The following is a 17,570-nucleotide window of genomic DNA, read 5'->3' on the forward strand; positions in this document are numbered from 1 at the left end:
AAGTAATATGGTGATGGAGGGGTAGGTTGGAGGGCAAGGACAGGAGGATGCTTTAGATCTGAATTAAGATGGAAGGTTAATGACTGAAAAGAAAGACAGAAATGATATTGACAAATACAGATGGAATGAAATAAGAATGGAGGGAAAGGGAGAGAGCCGGGGGGAAGTAGTGAGACGCGAGGAAAGGGTGACGAAGGGCAGGGAGCGGGGCGTTTTTCTGTGACAAAAGGCTGTGTGAAAAAAAAAGTATGACAAATATGATACATGAATCTGGGGAACTATGGGGGAAGAGAAAATCATATTTTGTCCAGATGCTGAGCTGGATTGATAACCACGCATAGCTGTGAGTGAAATGAGTCACAAATACACACCAAAAACAAAAACATGAGTCAGAATGAAGTCACAAAAGAGGCCGCACACAATCAGGGCTGTTGCAATAACCGCAATATTGACAAGCCAAATGTTCTTTTTTTTCTTTTTTGAATTCTTTGTAATGGGAGTGCCGCATTTTGACATTACAAACGGCAGCAGCGTGACGAGGTGCTGAGCGTCTATTCTGCGCTGAGCGCTGAACATATGGTGTTTTTTTTCTGGTCGTCGTTGAGAGTTGAATAATGTTCATCTTTAGGTAAAACTCTACTACCCATATAGAGCGGTGGATCCATCCTCTCTCCCTACGTGCTTTAGTTTTCCCTTCATCCAGAGCAAGTACTCTTCCTTTGATATTCCGTATCATACTGTAGCAACCAGGCGCAAACCGATGCCCTTCTTTGTTCTGTATTCAACAATAAACAAAGCTAAATAAAGCTTATTTAAACAGCACAAAAATCAGGATAAATAAAGTCATTTCCCCAGAAAAAAGAAATCCACATATCACACTGTTGAGCAAATCATTATCACTGCAAGGGCAATTCCTTCACCGCGACATCCCTACACACAATCTAGACGTGACACTGAATTCAGTATTTCAATGCCACTGGTGGATATTTATTGCTATTTATCGTTACGCACTAAAAAGAGGACAAATTCTTTATATGTGAAAACCTATTTTAAAACCTACTTGGCAACAAAACTATTTCTGACTCTGGAAAAAAAAAAAAGAAAGAGGAATAGCTTTTTGTTTTCATTGTTTACATCAGTTCCTCGGCTGATTCAAATTCTTGCCCTTGAGAAACACCCATGCAAAAACACCCACCCACGCACACACACAGATATATGTGCACCTATTGATTCCCACTGTTGATACATGCAGAGAAATGGTTAGCATTCTAGGGCACCACAGAAAACTCCAGTATACACACACACACAGCAAACATAACCGCACACACACACACACACACACACACACACACACACACACAGATATTGATTCAGTGTGGACGCCGAATACTGAGATACAATTATCACCAGCCCATTCCAACGCTCTAGTCCTCTAGTTGATTCATCTGCATTGTATCTGAGCAGACGGAACAGGTGCTCCCAAAAAAGTGCAACAGATGAACCAGCTGAGAACATTGCAGGAGAATTTCCTTCACTGTGAAAAGAGAAAACAACATCAATCCATTTGCCCACTTGACAATCAACAAACCCTTTCCAGCTGGCATTAATATGAGTCTCGTATCCAGCTTGTGCCTGGAAATAAATGAATTGGATTGCATTGAGACCGAATATGAGATGCATATTCGGTCTGCCAGGAAAGCAGATTGTGATATATATCATATCCTTGCATCGCCTCCCTTTACGTCTGATATTAAAAGCTGTGTTTTTCTTGTTCTCCGTTTAAAAATATATATATACAGTATATTGCTATTGCTATTCACTCTTCAAAGTTAATGCAGCCAAATGTATTTTATGTGCATCTCCGGAGATGTTTTGGGTGATTGAGTCTTCACTGCATCTTGGGTGCATTTCCGCCTGGATTTGATGTGTTTGGGCTCCGCCTTATCAAAGTCCAGTCACCCAGTATCTCTGTTAAGTCAGGGGTCAAATGTCTCCTGAAGTGTGAGGGAAAACCACTAAGTTAGATTCTGTAACACACCATCACACTGTAGAACTGGTCAGACTGGTATTGTTAGTGAGACCATTAGTTGTTAGTTGATTGTTCTAGGGTTTTCACATGGAAGGTTGAGATATGTTGGTCTCAGTTTAATAAATTAATAAATTATTTAAAATACATTGTGAAAGTGTATCAGTGCTTAGAACATGATGATATAATTATATTATTGTTATTCCCATGCTATATTATGTCTCATAAGTTGTTGCAGCAATTTTTAGGTTGATACCATTTGCTACACACATTTAGTGTTAAATTTAACAATTTTTTACCACTCGAGAATTGATAAAAACGATCAATAATCCTTCCAAAATACCACATTAAGACACCAAGACCTTAAGGAACATCATAGAAAAAGCAATGCTGTGATTTGGTATCAAAATTTTTTTAACATTTGGAGATTTCTGCACATTTGTACTATATGCAAGAAACTGCATGTGATTATCATACAGTGTCTGTAAAGGGGAGACTCGTGGGTACCCATAGAACCCATTTTCATTAACATATCTTGAGGTCAGAGGTTAAGGGATATTATTATACTGTTTGCCTCGCACCAATAAGCCAAAGAAAATTCCTCGTGTATACCCCTTACACCTGGCAATAAACACCTTTCTGATTCTGATTCTGATTCTGATTCTGATTTGAATATCGCCATGCTAGATTTTCCTCGCCAAAATGTATAATTTATTTATTTAGCGTTGTTCCCGACTAGCTCGATGGGCAGTCTGAGTTTTAAGGGCTTAATACCATAAAAGGTATTGCAGTTTTACAAAAACTCTCCGGAGAAATCCCCGGAGAACACCGACGCTAACTCTGGGAGAACATGCAAACTCCACACAGAAGGGCCCCGAGCTGAGTTTGAACCTGTGACCCTCTTGTTGTGAAGCAGCAGTGCTAACCACTGCCCCTTCAGTATCCTCGGTCAGATTATATATCCCCACAAAATCCACACACAGCGATCTCAAAACTCCTAGCAATAGGGACATTTTGAAGTTTTGAAGGTGTTTATGCGTCGTCATAACATCAATAGCTCAATAAGACCTCGGGCTTTGCTTTTCTGAGAAACGGGACCCATGTGGAGACGCAGATTAAAGATTGATATTTGCTTCTGAGACTCTTCCACTGAAAACCCAACAAAAGTTGAACAGGCCAAGTCTGCATTTTCTTTTCTTTCTTTTTTTTTTCTTCCTGCAGGCAAAGCAAGAGTCAGCATTTTTGTTTCCCATCGAGGCCTGTTGGTATCATCATGTGAGACTATATGGAGAAGAAGCATTGCAGGGGGGGGGGAAATCAACAGTCAGTGAGGTGTTAAGGTCATGCAGCCTCAGCAAATAAAGACATAATGTGTGTGTGAGAGAGAGACTGATAAAGAGGGAGAGAGGTGCAGAATGGAGATAGGAAGTGAATTAGGGAGCGAGAGAGAGAGAGTTAGAGGTAGAGAGAGCGATGTGAAGAGAGTGAGAGGGAGTTAGAGAGTCCGAGATGGACAGAGATAGTAGTGCCTTGCAGCCAGTGTCCATATCTCTTGCCACCAATGACTCCTCCTGCTGCACTACAACTAATGGACTCAGTCCTCCTCTGCCTTCTTATCTTCCCCTTCTCACTCTTTCTCTCTCTCTCTCTCTCTCCATCCTCCCTTTCTACCTCTTACTACTTGATGCCGTGCTATCTCTCCACTTCACCGCGCCGCCTCTATCTCATTTTATATCATGCCTTGGTCTTTCTCCTTTCTAACACTCGCCCCTGCTTTCTCTCTCTTCCAAACTCGTTCAGTGTCTCCTGCTTTGCCTCTGTCTTCTTCTCTCTTTTTCTAAGTTGTTCTGCTTGTCCTCTTTGTTTTCACCTGTTTAATACTGTCTCCATCCTCCCCACCGCCGTGACTAAAACTTTGTCTGCACTGCACAGATGAAAAAAGGGAAGAATGAACATGCTGTTTCTTTCTCTCGTTTATCCTTGGAATCTTCACTGCGATGCTTATCTAGTATCTTCGCAGAGATGAGCAATTGCATATTTTCATAAAAGGAAGACATGCTAAGTGAATGAAACTACTAAGTAACTTCAGTTGATAAATGGCAACGATGTTGGTGACTCCGGCCTCTTTATTCAGAATTAATAAACTCTATATTATTCACTCATAACCGTGTTAGACATTTCTCTTACATTTTCATCTGTCTATTAACAATACATGTGATTCTTACGTATAGTCTTCCTATCTGTGTCCCTCTCAGATGACCCAGGAGCAGTATATCCTCGCGGCGCAGCCCAACCCGCTCCACCAGCGGGGGGCGTCGGTGTGCGGCGCCCAGGTTTACCCAGCAGTGGGAATCTACGGCTGGAGGAAGAGATGCTTGTACTTCTTCATCCTCCTCCTCCTCGTCACCATGATCGTCAACCTGGCACTGACCATCTGGATCCTCAAAGTCATGAACTTCACTCCGGTAAGAGCGTGTGTGTGTGTGTGTGTGTGCATGTGTCATTTAAATGCCAGGGTGTTATACGGTTCTGTGTTTATGTGGGACTTTATGTGAGAAAGAGGGGGTTTAAAAGGTTTGCTGTAATGTAATGCAACATGGGAGTGATGATAAAATCAACAGAGGTTCAGTAGAAGTGTGTGTGTGTGTGTGTGTGTTCGCACCTACACGTCTGTAAGTGTGTATACTACAGTTGCATCAATATATCAAGCAGATGTTGTCCTTTTATTTAAAATGATCTTGCTCAATTATTATTGTCCACTAATGATGGATAAGGATATTTTACAGTTTAACAGTAAACTTTATTATCCAACATTACATCAGTGCACTGAAACCGTAAACTTCACTAGGAATTAGATCATTATAAATAACTATAAATAGAATAAATGGCCAGTCATCAAAAGCCAGGTGCTCAGAATACAAGAGAGAAACGAAAAAGAGAAAATGAACAATTTCTGATCTGTCGCATCACTGGGAGTAGCGTTGTAGTTTGTTGACATACTTTGACCTCAGCGAGACGGTCGCATGGTCGCTCCTCCCAAACGCAGGTGGCGACTCCGCTCTGTAGCCGCTCTTGATTGGTGTGTAGCGCTGATCCAGAGGGGTTATCCCCTTGTGGTGCAGCCAATATGTTGATGGAAGTCAGGCATAAGCGACTTGCGTGCAGTCAGGACACAAGCAAGACCCACGGTGGGCCTGACTGACTGTGCTAGCAAACTACAGCTGGATAGCTACCTCGCTAACACAGCAAACAAATGTGATAAACATGAGTAACATACCGGTTTAAAGGGACATCATAATATCTGGGTTATATTGAAAACTGATTAATGCAAATGTTAGTGTTCGTAATGTAATGTGTCTGCTCGGAACATGCTGGTTTATTATTATGCTGGTAATTGTCATTTTTGTGCTGGTTTATAGTTTTAACTTTAAACCATTAGTGAGGTGATTATTAAATTTATTAACCACATTCATAGAGGATTTGAATTGCTATTTCTTTCTTAATTATTATGATTTTTGCGCTGGTAATACTGTGTAATAATGTGCTTTTCCTGTCTTTATTTTTCTGCTTCATGTTAATATTCTCATAGATTTTATTTCTGTGCACCCATTCAAGGCCATGTTTCCAGAAACATGACAAATCTGTTTTATTTTTAATTTTTTGAATTAACTTTTTTGATTTGATCCCTCTTTATAATATTTTAAGTCTTGTCCAAATTAAGACTCACATTCCAAAATGAGATTTCTCTACAGTTATTTGTTGAATAAGGGGGTGTTACACATTGTTCATATTGCCAGGCTGCTTTGCTCCGCCACTCAGGCTCTCCAGTAGTCTTGGTCTAGCATAGTTTTTTGTTTCCCTGCCTGGTAAAGCCTGTGTTTACATTTAACTAATAAAGACCTCTAGTGGATGTGTGAATTATTACGTGTCTGTCAAGAGCAAAAGGCAGGAGTGATGTAACTTGGTCGGTAGTGGTTAATTTTCTGCCACCAGTCAAGTTTTTTTATTTTATTTTGAACCACAAGTGCCATAATTTGCCTGAACCTATTCAAACCATACCCGTAGCAGTGGCAGCAGTGATGAAGTGAAACACAGAAATCAGCTGAATCAGTCCACATTTGTATTCATCGGCTTCTCAATGTGGCTGACATCCTTTTTTTATGCTCTATTGCCCGCATTTTGTGATTTTAACTACGTCCTTATTTTCATTATGTTTGGATATTGCTTTTGATGTCCAGGCTGTGCCTCCTTTCTCTCTGCTCTGTAAGCACCTCTTTTGGGAATCACTTTGATACACAATGGTTTTGTGCTTTTAAAATGCCAAATAAGTACATTTGGCTTGACTGATTGGGGGAACAGCCGCTGTAGGAAATACTATATAGTTATTAGTTTTGCTCTGAACACTGGCACAAAATAGCAACAGGCCCTTTTAGGCCAAAAACATCTCTAGTCAGCTAGAGTGCTAGCCTCAGTGTGTGTTTATTCATCTCTTTTCAACCTAGACTTTCATCCAGGGGGTTACAGCACCCATACATCCAATATCCCATATCGCCTTGGGGCTCAAGAAACTACACTGTGATAGTATGTATGCAAATGAGGCAGAAGTTGACCCCTGCAAACCTCTGGTAAAGCCTCCCCCACGTCATGCCATATGTTTCAATAAGCAACTTCACAATATGGGGGCAAAGACGGGGGGGGAGACAACTAAATGTGCCTGAGGGGAGGAAGCCAGCTCTAAGCATGAAAGAGCAGAATATATTTCAAAGACTATATATACTGTGAGTGAAAAACAGAAACAGTAAAAGAGACCATGAGGGGTTATAAAGGCAGAAAAAAAGAAAACAGATAAAAGTGCATGAATAGAAGTATAGAAGTGAAAATAGATAAACAGTTTTTTTTTATTCTATGTGAGTGAGTGTGATACATGAAACATTAATGAGAAAAATGCTACCAATAAGAATAAGGCCCATGCATTTTTCATAAATGTGCCAATCTGGCAATTTCAAAGTTATTGAATTTATGTTTATGTGAAGGATATAGGTCAGGGTGATTGATGGGTCTATAAGGGGTTGCATCCCGTTTATACTAGCTGTCGTCTTTGACATTTTTATTATTTGATCATATGACTAAAATGTCTCCCTAATCTGAATCGACTGGTTTTCACCAAATATTTTTTTTTTTTTTCAAATGCAGGAAGTGAACATTTTACAAATAATTATAATGGAATAAGAACTCCCTTTGTTGATTCTTTAATGAATAACACACTCTGAGTAGCATCCTTCAAAATATGTTTTTAGATATGCCAACAAAAAGTTGCATATCCACATATTTGTTCATTTGAGTTGCTATGAAAGGGATATGAATGTGAGTAAAAACAAATTAAAGCCTGCAAATGTGACCTCAATATTCTAGAAGACACACAGATACTAAAAAAAAGAAAAGAAAATAGAAAATACACATGACCTCTCTTGGACCCTGTTTTCTGTCAGCTGTCAGACTTTAGACTGCTTTTGAAATAAGTATGGTACAGATTAATATCCTGTGTGTTACCCTGCAAACAGCATCCCTTCAGTTGCTGAGCTTTTAATCCAGTGTCTTGCAGTGCTACACGGTGAAGTTTGAAAGAGAGTAGCTGGCGGAGCAGAGATCAGTATGGTCAACAGAGAAGGGAAAAACAAAGAAGCATAACAAAACAAAACCAAAACCCCGCCCCAAAAAAACCAGTAAGACAGGCAGTGACAGGTTGAGGAAGATTGGATTGCTATGGAGGCCTGAAGGAAGGAAGGACATGGGGTGAGGATGACGGGTTGAAGAAGAGAGTGATGGATATGGAAGAGAACGCAGAGGGCTGATAGGGTTGAGGAAGTGTCTGTCTACATCTGGTTTAAATATAGTGTCTGAACATCCAGACTCAGCTTCTCCCTCCTGTCCTCGGCCTCTGAGGTCCTCAGAGACATGGAGAGGTGTCCATCTCACTGCCCCACGGAGAGGAAGTCAGTGGATGATGACTTGACAGACACAGTCTGGAGATTGAGTAGCCGTGTGAGCGTTGTGAGTTTCTTCTTATCCCCCAAAACTATCTTCTTAAAACATGCCTCTATATAAAACCTGTACAGTGTTTGTAGGCAGCATGAGGTAGAGCATAATATACAGTATTTACGAGAGAAACAATATCTTTTTATAGCTCAGAGTAAAAGCTTAAATGTATCCCAGCATAATAACATTATTACCGCCTGAAAATAATCTATTTCTGCTTTAATTTTGAAGCCACTGTGACCCCTCAGTGGCTGCTGCACACACGGTGATAATTGGTTGACGCTTCATCAGAAATGTCACATAGCAACTGTATTAGCATTTCAAAGAATTTTTACAGCTGTGTTTGACTGCATTAAACTGTAAAATAGACCTGAAGGGGAAAGACCGCAAGAGTGAGAAGAGTGGTGTTTCCACCGGAGTTATCTTGGTGAAGGTGGAACTGTTCATAATCAATCATCTATTAGCATAATTAACATTCCTGGTGGATAGTAAACAGTGAAACAAATCTAATCTTTATTAAAAAAGCGTAACCTTTATGTGTTCGTATCACAAATTCCAATTAAAAAAAACTCCAGATGGATCGACCTTTTTTCACAGAAGACATTTTGACCTGAGAAGCACGGGTTGTAACTTAAAACATTAATTGCTGCATTGAATTGTAATAACTGCTGGAAGAGCTAACATTATGATTCATAAGTTCCACCTGTGTGCTCTGATTCTAGCAAGGTTATTAAAACTCAGGTTAGCGAGATTTATCCTGAAGGAAAAATGACATGTTAAGTAGAATATGGAGAGATTGCAGCACCTCTTTTCACCCCCATACCAAACCAAACTCTCCGAACTCCTCTCCAGCTCCGCTCTAACTAGATTTGTTTGAGGGCGTGCCAAACTAGCTGCTATGCAGGTATTATGCAGATGTGTTACTTGGTGACATCACCACGTTACAGAAGTGTGCAGTGTTTCTGTTGAGGAAAGTAACTCCTTTTGGCGTGGACTTTGGGCTTTGTAACTTTGCAGACCGTTTACATGCACACAAGACTATATAATGCACTGATGGAAAGGGAAAAAGCACAATAGGTCCTCTTCAGCTCATTTTAGTTTAACTTGCATTTTTCAGTTAAACAACAGAAAACCAAAGAGAAACATGGAGTTCATGTCAGTGATAACATTACTGTAATACACTTCAACTAGGCCCTTTTGTCCTTTTCCCTAGTTTGGTTATGATTCTGTAACTCTTCAGAAGAGTGAATGGGTAAAGCTTACTTTCATCTAGAGTCTCATGATGGGCACAATACAGAGCAAACTGCTGGAGACTGCAGGCACCAGTCCCGTTTATCATGTGTTGAACAACATGATGAATTGACCAAAGTTCCTTAGAGACCTCTAATCGAGCTTTCACTTACGAATACTAAAAAGGCCGACTCTCTCTCTTCTTTCACTCTCCTTTTACTCTCACTGTCTGCATCTTTTCTGGCATGTTTTTGCTCACCACTTAATTAATATATTCACATCCAATTGGGCTTTTTTGTATTTTTACTTTGCTGCACATTTGTTTTCTGTTGCAATCAACGCGAGTGCTGTTGTTTCATCCGAGGTGTCACTCTTGTGCGCCGTAGGACATTTGCATACAGTTATTTTTTCCCCATTTACTGCCGCTGCTCTGCTTGTTGCCACTTTGCACCTTCGCTCCTCTGACGCCTCTTTGTGTAGCAGATTTCCATCAGAAACATCCATTTGCCTTTCTGTCTGTGCAAATGCATATCTGAACATTACCGAAGACTTATCGTTATCATCAGTCTAACTTAAAGGCAAAGAACATCAAATAAGATCTCTCACTCATACAAACACGCACTTCTTCGGCATTTCTCATTTGAAATCCGTCTATAGGGAGTCGCTGCTTCTATGGCTCCCGAGATTGTCATTTCCATTTATCACCATTCAAATCACGTCTAACCGGCTGCAGAATAATGAAGGCCTCTCTCAAACTTTTTGTTTTGTTTGGAGTTGCCAGATGCGATTCTCATTGTGATGGTGTGGGGAGAAAAGAGATTTGCTTTTGAAGAGACAGCTTTGGCAGTAAATTGGAGAGGAGGGACTTGTGGGGATAGGAGTTTACGTGTGTGTGTGTGTGTGTGTGTGTGTGTGTGAGAGAGAGAGAGAGAGAGAGAGAGAGAGAGAGAGAGAGAGAGAGAGAGAGAGAGAGAGAGAGAGAGAGAGAGAGAGAGAGAGAGAGAGAGAGAGAGAGAGAGAGAGAGAGAGAGAGAGAGAGAGAGAGAGAGAGAGAGAGAGAAACTGAGATAAAGTATACGTCTATATGCCAGCAATTATTCAGTAATTGTTCATGCTGACGTGGGTGTGCATGTTTGAGTGTGTGTGCCTCTCCACGCTTCTGTGTGTGTATCTATACCCTATACCCTGTGTGTGTGTGTGTGTGTGTGTGTGTGTGTATCTATACCCTATGTGTGTGTGTGTGTGTGTGTGTGTGTGTGTGTATCTATACCCTGTGTGTGTGTGTGTGTGTGTGTGTGTGTCCCCTCCCCTGAGTCCTTTGGGCTTTCACTGCAGAGAAATTCAATTTCAGTTGTCACTCACCAATCAGCCTGCCTAATTTTCTGGTCTGGACTAGACTATGGTGTGTGTGTGTGTGTTAGAGTGTGCAATTTGTGCCGTGTGTGTTTGTCATCTCAATACCTGCTTAATCCACAAGGTTTTGTCTTTTCATAACACGGTTTGTCGTGTGCTGCTCCCTCTCTTACAGTATGTGCATACCATTTGTTGAATGCTGCTCCTCGTGCTCACTGAAGTCATAAACCAGATGCGATTCATCAACATTCAGAATCTTATTTCCACTACGATGCCTCCACTAACACAATATGGGTGTCAAAATGTCATCGATGCTCACGGTGAAATAGCAGTGTCTGTCTTTATAGTGACATTTAAACGCCAAGGAAGAAAGATTCCCGTGTTTTTACCTCGTGCGGCAACTTTGTGCACTTTTAATTCCTAACCACATCGAAGTGATGAATGGTAGAAGAATAACAATAAAACTGCCAGTGGTCTGTAATTTGTTCTAACACATAGGTGACACCTGTAAACTTTTACTGGCAGTGTGCTTTTTGTATTTTTAAATCCTGATTGGCTGCCAATCAGATGGGGCAAACAATAAAACTTTATTCTTGTGGTAGAGCATAATATACAGTATTTACGAGAGAAACAATATCTTTTTATAGCTCAGAGTAAAAGCTTAAATGTATCCCAGCATAATAACATTATTACCGCCTGAAAATAATCTATTTCTGCTTTAATTTTGAAGCCACTGTGACCCCTCAGTGGCTGCTGCACACACGGTGATAATTGGTTGACGCTTCATCAGAAATGTCACATAGCAACTGTATTAGCATTTCAAAGAATGTTTACAGCTGTGTTTGACTGCATTAAGCTGTAAAATAGACCTGAAGGGGAAAGACCGCAAGAGTGAGAAGAGTGGTGTTTCCACCGGAGTTATCTTGGTGAAGGTGGAACTGTTCATAATCAATCATCTATTAGCATAATTAACATTCCTGGTGGATAGTAAACAGTGAAACAAATCTAATCTTTATTAAAAAAGCGTAACCTTTATGTGTTCGTATCACAAATTCCAATTAAAAAAAACTCCAGATGGATCGACCTTTTTTCACAGAAGACATTTTGACCTGAGAAGCACGGGTTGTAACTTAAAACATTAATTGCTGCATTGAATTGTAATAACTGCTGGAAGAGCTAACATTATGATTCATAAGTTCCACCTGTGTGCTCTGATTCTAGCAAGGTTATTAAAACTCAGGTTAGCGAGATTTATCCTGAAGGAAAAATGACATGTTAAGTAGAATATGGAGAGATTTTCACCCTGCTGTGAATTGGCAAGAATCTGGGAATACGATACATTGCACATTTTTTAATCAAATTTTAGGAAAACTGTCATAGTATAAAGAACACACCACCATATTTTCTTTATGCAATCAAAACAGTGGGATCTGCATTTGCATTTATCACAGTCCCTGTAACATCCAACATCATTGCACTACTTCGAAAGGGCACATACACTGAGAGGGAGTTTCTCTTTGCTGACATTTGCATGTTTACTATTAATTAAAAATGTAGACAGTTTGAGAATCGATAAAATATCACAAAACAATATCGCAATATTCAATATTTTCTACATTTTCTTACACCCATAATTTTCACAGGAATGAAAAGAAACAAAACAAACAGGTGATGCTCATCAAGCAAACACGTCTCAGTTAAGTCCAAAATACGGAGACGGCTATCTGGTTCCCATTTCACAGCCGGTTCATTTAAAGAGGACCTATTATGCTTATTTTCTGGAGCATACTTGCATTTTGGCTTTCTACTAGAACATGTTTACGTGCTTTAATGTTCAAAAAACGCTTTACTTTTCTCAAACCGGCTGAGTTGCAGCACCTCTTTTCACCCCATACCAAACCAAACTGTCCGAACTCCTCTCCAGCTCCGCTCTAACTAGATTTGTTTGAGGGCGTGCCAAACTAGCTGCTAGGCAGGTATTATGCAGATGTGTTACTTGGTGACATCACCACGTTACAGAAGTGTGCAGTGTTTCTGTTGAGGAAAGTAACTCCTTTTGGCGTGGACTTTGGGCTTTGTAACTTTGCAGACCGTTTACATGCACACAAGACTATATAATGCACTGATGGAAAGGGAAAAAGCACAATAGGTCCTCTTCAGCTCATTTTAGTTTAACTTGCATTTTTCAGTTAAACAACAGAAAACCAAAGAGAAACATGGAGTTCATGTCAGTGATAACATTACTGTAATACACTTCAACTAGGCCCTTTTGTCCTTTTCCCTAGTTTGGTTATGATTCTGTAACTCTTCAGAAGAGTGAATGGGTAAAGCTTACTTTCATCTAGAGTCTCATGATGGGCACAATACAGAGCAAACTGCTGGAGACTGCAGGCACCAGTCCCGTTTATCATGTGTTGAACAACATGATGAATTGTCCAAAGTTCCTTAGAGACCTCTAATCGAGCTTTCACTTACGAATACTAAAAAGGCCGACTCTCTCTCTTCTTTCCACTCTCCTTTTACTCTCACTGTCTGCATCTTTTCTGGCATGTTTTTGCTCACCACATAATTAATATATTCACATCCAATTGGGCTTTTTTGTATTTTCACTTTGCTGCACATTTGTTTTCTGTTGCAATCAACGCGAGTGCTGTTGTTTCATCCGAGGTGTCACTCTTGTGCGCCGTAGGACATTTGCATACAGTTATTTTTTCCCCATTTACTGCCGCTGCTCTGCTTGTTGCCACTTTGCACCTTCGCTCCTCTGACGCCTCTTTGTGTAGCAGATTTCCATCAGAAACATCCATTTGCCTTTCTGTCTGTGCAAATGCATATCTGAACATTACCGAAGACTTATCGTTATCATCAGTCTAACTTAAAGGCAAAGAACATCAAATAAGATCTCTCACTCATACAAACACGCACTTCTTCGGCATTTCTCATTTGAAATCCGTCTATAGGGAGTCGCTGCTTCTATGGCTCCCGAGATTGTCATTTCCATTTATCACCATTCAAATCACGTCTAACCGGCTGCAGAATAATGAAGGCCTCTCTCAAACTTTTTGTTTTGTTTGGAGTTGCCAGATGCGATTCTCATTGTGATGGTGTGGGGAGAAAAGAGATTTGCTTTTGAAGAGACAGCTTTGGCAGTAAATTGGAGAGGAGGGACTTGTGGGGATAGGAGTTTACGTGTGTGTGTGTGTGTGTGTGTGTGTGTGAGAGAGAGAGAGAGAGAGAGAGAGAGAGAGAGAGAGAGAGAGAGAGAGAGAGAGAGAGAGAGAGAGAGAGAGAGAGAGAGAGAGAGAGAGAGAGAGAGAGAGAGAGAGAGAGAAACTGAGATAAAGTATACGTCTATATGCCAGCAATTATTCAGTAATTGTTCATGCTGACGTGGGTGTGCATGTTTGAGTGTGTGTGCCTCTCCACGCTTCTGTGTGTGTATCTATACCCTATACCCTGTGTGTGTGTGTGTGTGTGTGTGTGTGTGTATCTATACCCTATGTGTGTGTGTGTGTGTGTGTGTGTGTGTGTGTATCTATACCCTGTGTGTGTGTGTGTGTGTGTGTGTGTGTCCCCTCCCCTGAGTCCTTTGGGCTTTCACTGCAGAGAAATTCAATTTCAGTTGTCACTCACCAATCAGCCTGCCTAATTTTCTGGTCTGGACTAGACTATGGTGTGTGTGTGTGTGTTAGAGTGTGCAATTTGTGCCGTGTGTGTTTGTCATCTCAATACCTGCTTAATCCACAAGGTTTTGTCTTTTCATAACACGGTTTGTCGTGTGCTGCTCCCTCTCTTACAGTATGTGCATACCATTTGTTGAATGCTGCTCCTCGTGCTCACTGAAGTCATAAACCAGATGCGATTCATCAACATTCAGAATCTTATTTCCACTACGATGCCTCCACTAACACAATATGGGTGTCAAAATGTCATCGATGCTCACGGTGAAATAGCAGTGTCTGTCTTTATAGTGACATTTAAACGCCAAGGAAGAAAGATTCCCGTGTTTTTACCTCGTGCGGCAACTTTGTGCACTTTTAATTCCTAACCACATCGAAGTGATGAATGGTAGAAGAATAACAATAAAACTGCCAGTGGTCTGTAATTTGTTCTAACACATAGGTGACACCTGTAAACTTTTACTGGCAGTGTGCTTTTTGTATTTTTAAATCCTGATTGGCTGCCAATCAGATGGGGCAAACAATAAAACTTTATTCTTGTGGTAGAGCATAATATACAGTATTTACGAGAGAAACAATATCTTTTTATAGCTCAGAGTAAAAGCTTAAATGTATCCCAGCATAATAACATTATTACCGCCTGAAAATAATCTATTTCTGCTTTAATTTTGAAGCCACTGTGACCCCTCAGTGGCTGCTGCACACACGGTGATAATTGGTTGACGCTTCATCAGAAATGTCACATAGCAACTGTATTAGCATTTCAAAGAATGTTTACAGCTGTGTTTGACTGCATTAAACTGTAAAATAGACCTGAAGGGGAAAGACCGCAAGAGTGAGAAGAGTGGTGTTTCCACCGGAGTTATCTTGGTGAAGGTGGAACTGTTCATAATCAATCATCTATTAGCATAATTAACATTCCTGGTGGATAGTAAACAGTGAAACAAATCTAATCTTTATTAAAAAAGCGTAACCTTTATGTGTTCGTATCACAAATTCCAATTAAAAAAAACTCCAGATGGATCGACCTTTTTTCACAGAAGACATTTTGACCTGAGAAGCACGGGTTGTAACTTAAAACATTAATTGCTGCATTGAATTGTAATAACTGCTGGAAGAGCTAACATTATGATTCATAAGTTCCACCTGTGTGCTCTGATTCTAGCAAGGTTATTAAAACTCAGGTTAGCGAGATTTATCCTGAAGGAAAAATGACATGTTAAGTAGAATATGGAGAGATTTTCACCCTGCTGTGAATTGGCAAGAATCTGGGAATACGATACATTGCACATTTTTTAATCAAATTTTAGGAAAACTGTCATAGTATAAAGAACACACCACCATATTTTCTTTATGCAATCAAAACAGTGGGATCTGCATTTGCATTTATCACAGTCCCTGTAACATCCAACATCATTGCACTACTTCGAAAGGGCACATACACTGAGAGGGAGTTTCTCTTTGCTGAGGAAGAAAGATTCCCGTGTTTTTACCTCGTGCGGCAACTTTGTGCACTTTTAATTCCTAACCACATCGAAGTGATGAATGGTAGAAGAATAACAATAAAACTGCCAGTGGTCTGTAATTTGTTCTAACACATAGGTGACACCTGTAAACTTTTACTGGCAGTGTGCTTTTTGTATTTTTAAATCCTGATTGGCTGCCAATCAGATGGGGCAAACAATAAAACTTTATTCTTGTGGTACTTTTGAGATCAGAATTGCAGGGCGCTTTAAAGATGATAAAACTGAAAAACCAATAAAAATGACCAACATTAATTAGAAATGGGGTTGAGGCTGCATAAAATAAGGTTGCAACAGGAATGCAACAGGGATAAAAACAAATCAGCTTACGAGTGGCTCATAAAACTGAGAGAAGAGAGACAGACAGTTCACGACTATAGGTCAATGTCTCCTTAGTGATGTCTCACAGGTTTCTATACAAATAAATAACTAGAGTCTAATTTTGCTCTTCAATCCACTTTGAATTTTAGAATGTATGAGAACTTTTTACGAGCATCGTAGCACATCTAGCAGGATTTATAATAGCCTCAGCTGCCATGGTTATAAAGGTACATTGAGATATAACGTGAATATGTGCAAACAAATACTTGATTGCTTTGGGAAAAAGTAAAGGCAGGAAATAGAGTGGGTAGGATTGTAACTTGTGAGCATAAACTCTGCTGGCAGGCTAATAATAGTATTCTACAACTTTCAAATTATACAGCTTTGTATCAAACACCGTGCTTTCATTAACATCTGTTTTTGTCCTTGCACTCACTGCACCCAAGCAGCATTCCTCCTTCTCTTTTGTATTATTTCGCCATTCAGTTACATTTATAAATATATCATAAAAAAACAAAAATACAAGCATTCAAATACTGATTTGGAGGTTGATTACCATGGAAATGGTCCAAGCTTCGAAGTATTCGGGTCAGCCCTAATGTCGACACACTGTAAGAAAGCAAAATGCTTAGAGATGTCCTTAAATCAGCACCAAGGAAGCTATGTATTGTAGATATCATTTATAGTAAATTATACAGAATTTAATTTAATTTAACTGCAAATTCACCATAACTTTAACATGGTAAATGTCTTTATCACTACTCAAAAATGAACTGTTGTTAATGTGCACTTAAACATCTGTCCCTGGCAAATTTATCAAAATGTCAAGATAATTTAATTCAGTGCATTTCTTACTAACGCACCAAAACTAAGCTGTAAATAACGATATTGTGATGTTTTATGTGGAAGGAGATTAAATGGAAGAGAGCGAGGAGGGAAGATCCAGCTCTTCTCTGTGTTGAGCATTTACTCACTGCTGTTTAGCAGATAATTTGAATTTGTCATTTCCTTCAGGCAAACAGGGCGATAGGTACATGATCTCAATTAGCGGAAGGGGCGCTCTTCGCTGTCACAGCTGCTCTTGTGATTTATGTTTAAGAGATATGTGTTTTTTTCATAAAAGCCCTGCCTAGAAATAGCTTTACGTTTCTTTACAAATAAAGTAATTTCAGATATCAGTATGGTAGAGAGAGAGAGGGAGGGAGAGAGGAAAACAGAGAGATTGGACTGAGGGAGGTGAGCGTGGAGGATGGTGAATGATGCATGGAAGAAGACAGATAGGGAAAAGGAGGGAGTGATGGGAGTAAGTGTGTGTATGTGTGTATCTGTGTGTGGTTTAAATAGAGTGTCCCATCATCCACGCTCAGCTTCCCCCCTCCTGTCCTCTACCTCTGGGGTCCT

The 17,570-nt window shown here is 40.0% G+C and overlaps 1 protein-coding gene across 2 annotated transcripts in view; it reads left to right on the plus strand.

Moving 5' to 3' along the window:
- sgcz (sarcoglycan zeta) overlaps nucleotides 1-17,570 on the plus strand; it is a 401,042-nt gene that overhangs the window by 205,002 nt on the left and 178,470 nt on the right. For both annotated transcript variants that reach the window (XM_074630660.1, XM_074630661.1), the window contains exon 2: nucleotides 4,282-4,491. In XM_074630660.1, coding sequence (XP_074486761.1) covers nucleotides 4,282-4,491 — 210 coding nt within the window. The remainder of the gene's footprint in view (nucleotides 1-4,281; nucleotides 4,492-17,570) is intronic.

This window comes from Sebastes fasciatus, chromosome 3, assembly GCF_043250625.1.
Source record: "Sebastes fasciatus isolate fSebFas1 chromosome 3, fSebFas1.pri, whole genome shotgun sequence".
Lineage (NCBI taxonomy): Eukaryota > Metazoa > Chordata > Actinopteri > Perciformes > Sebastidae > Sebastes > Sebastes fasciatus.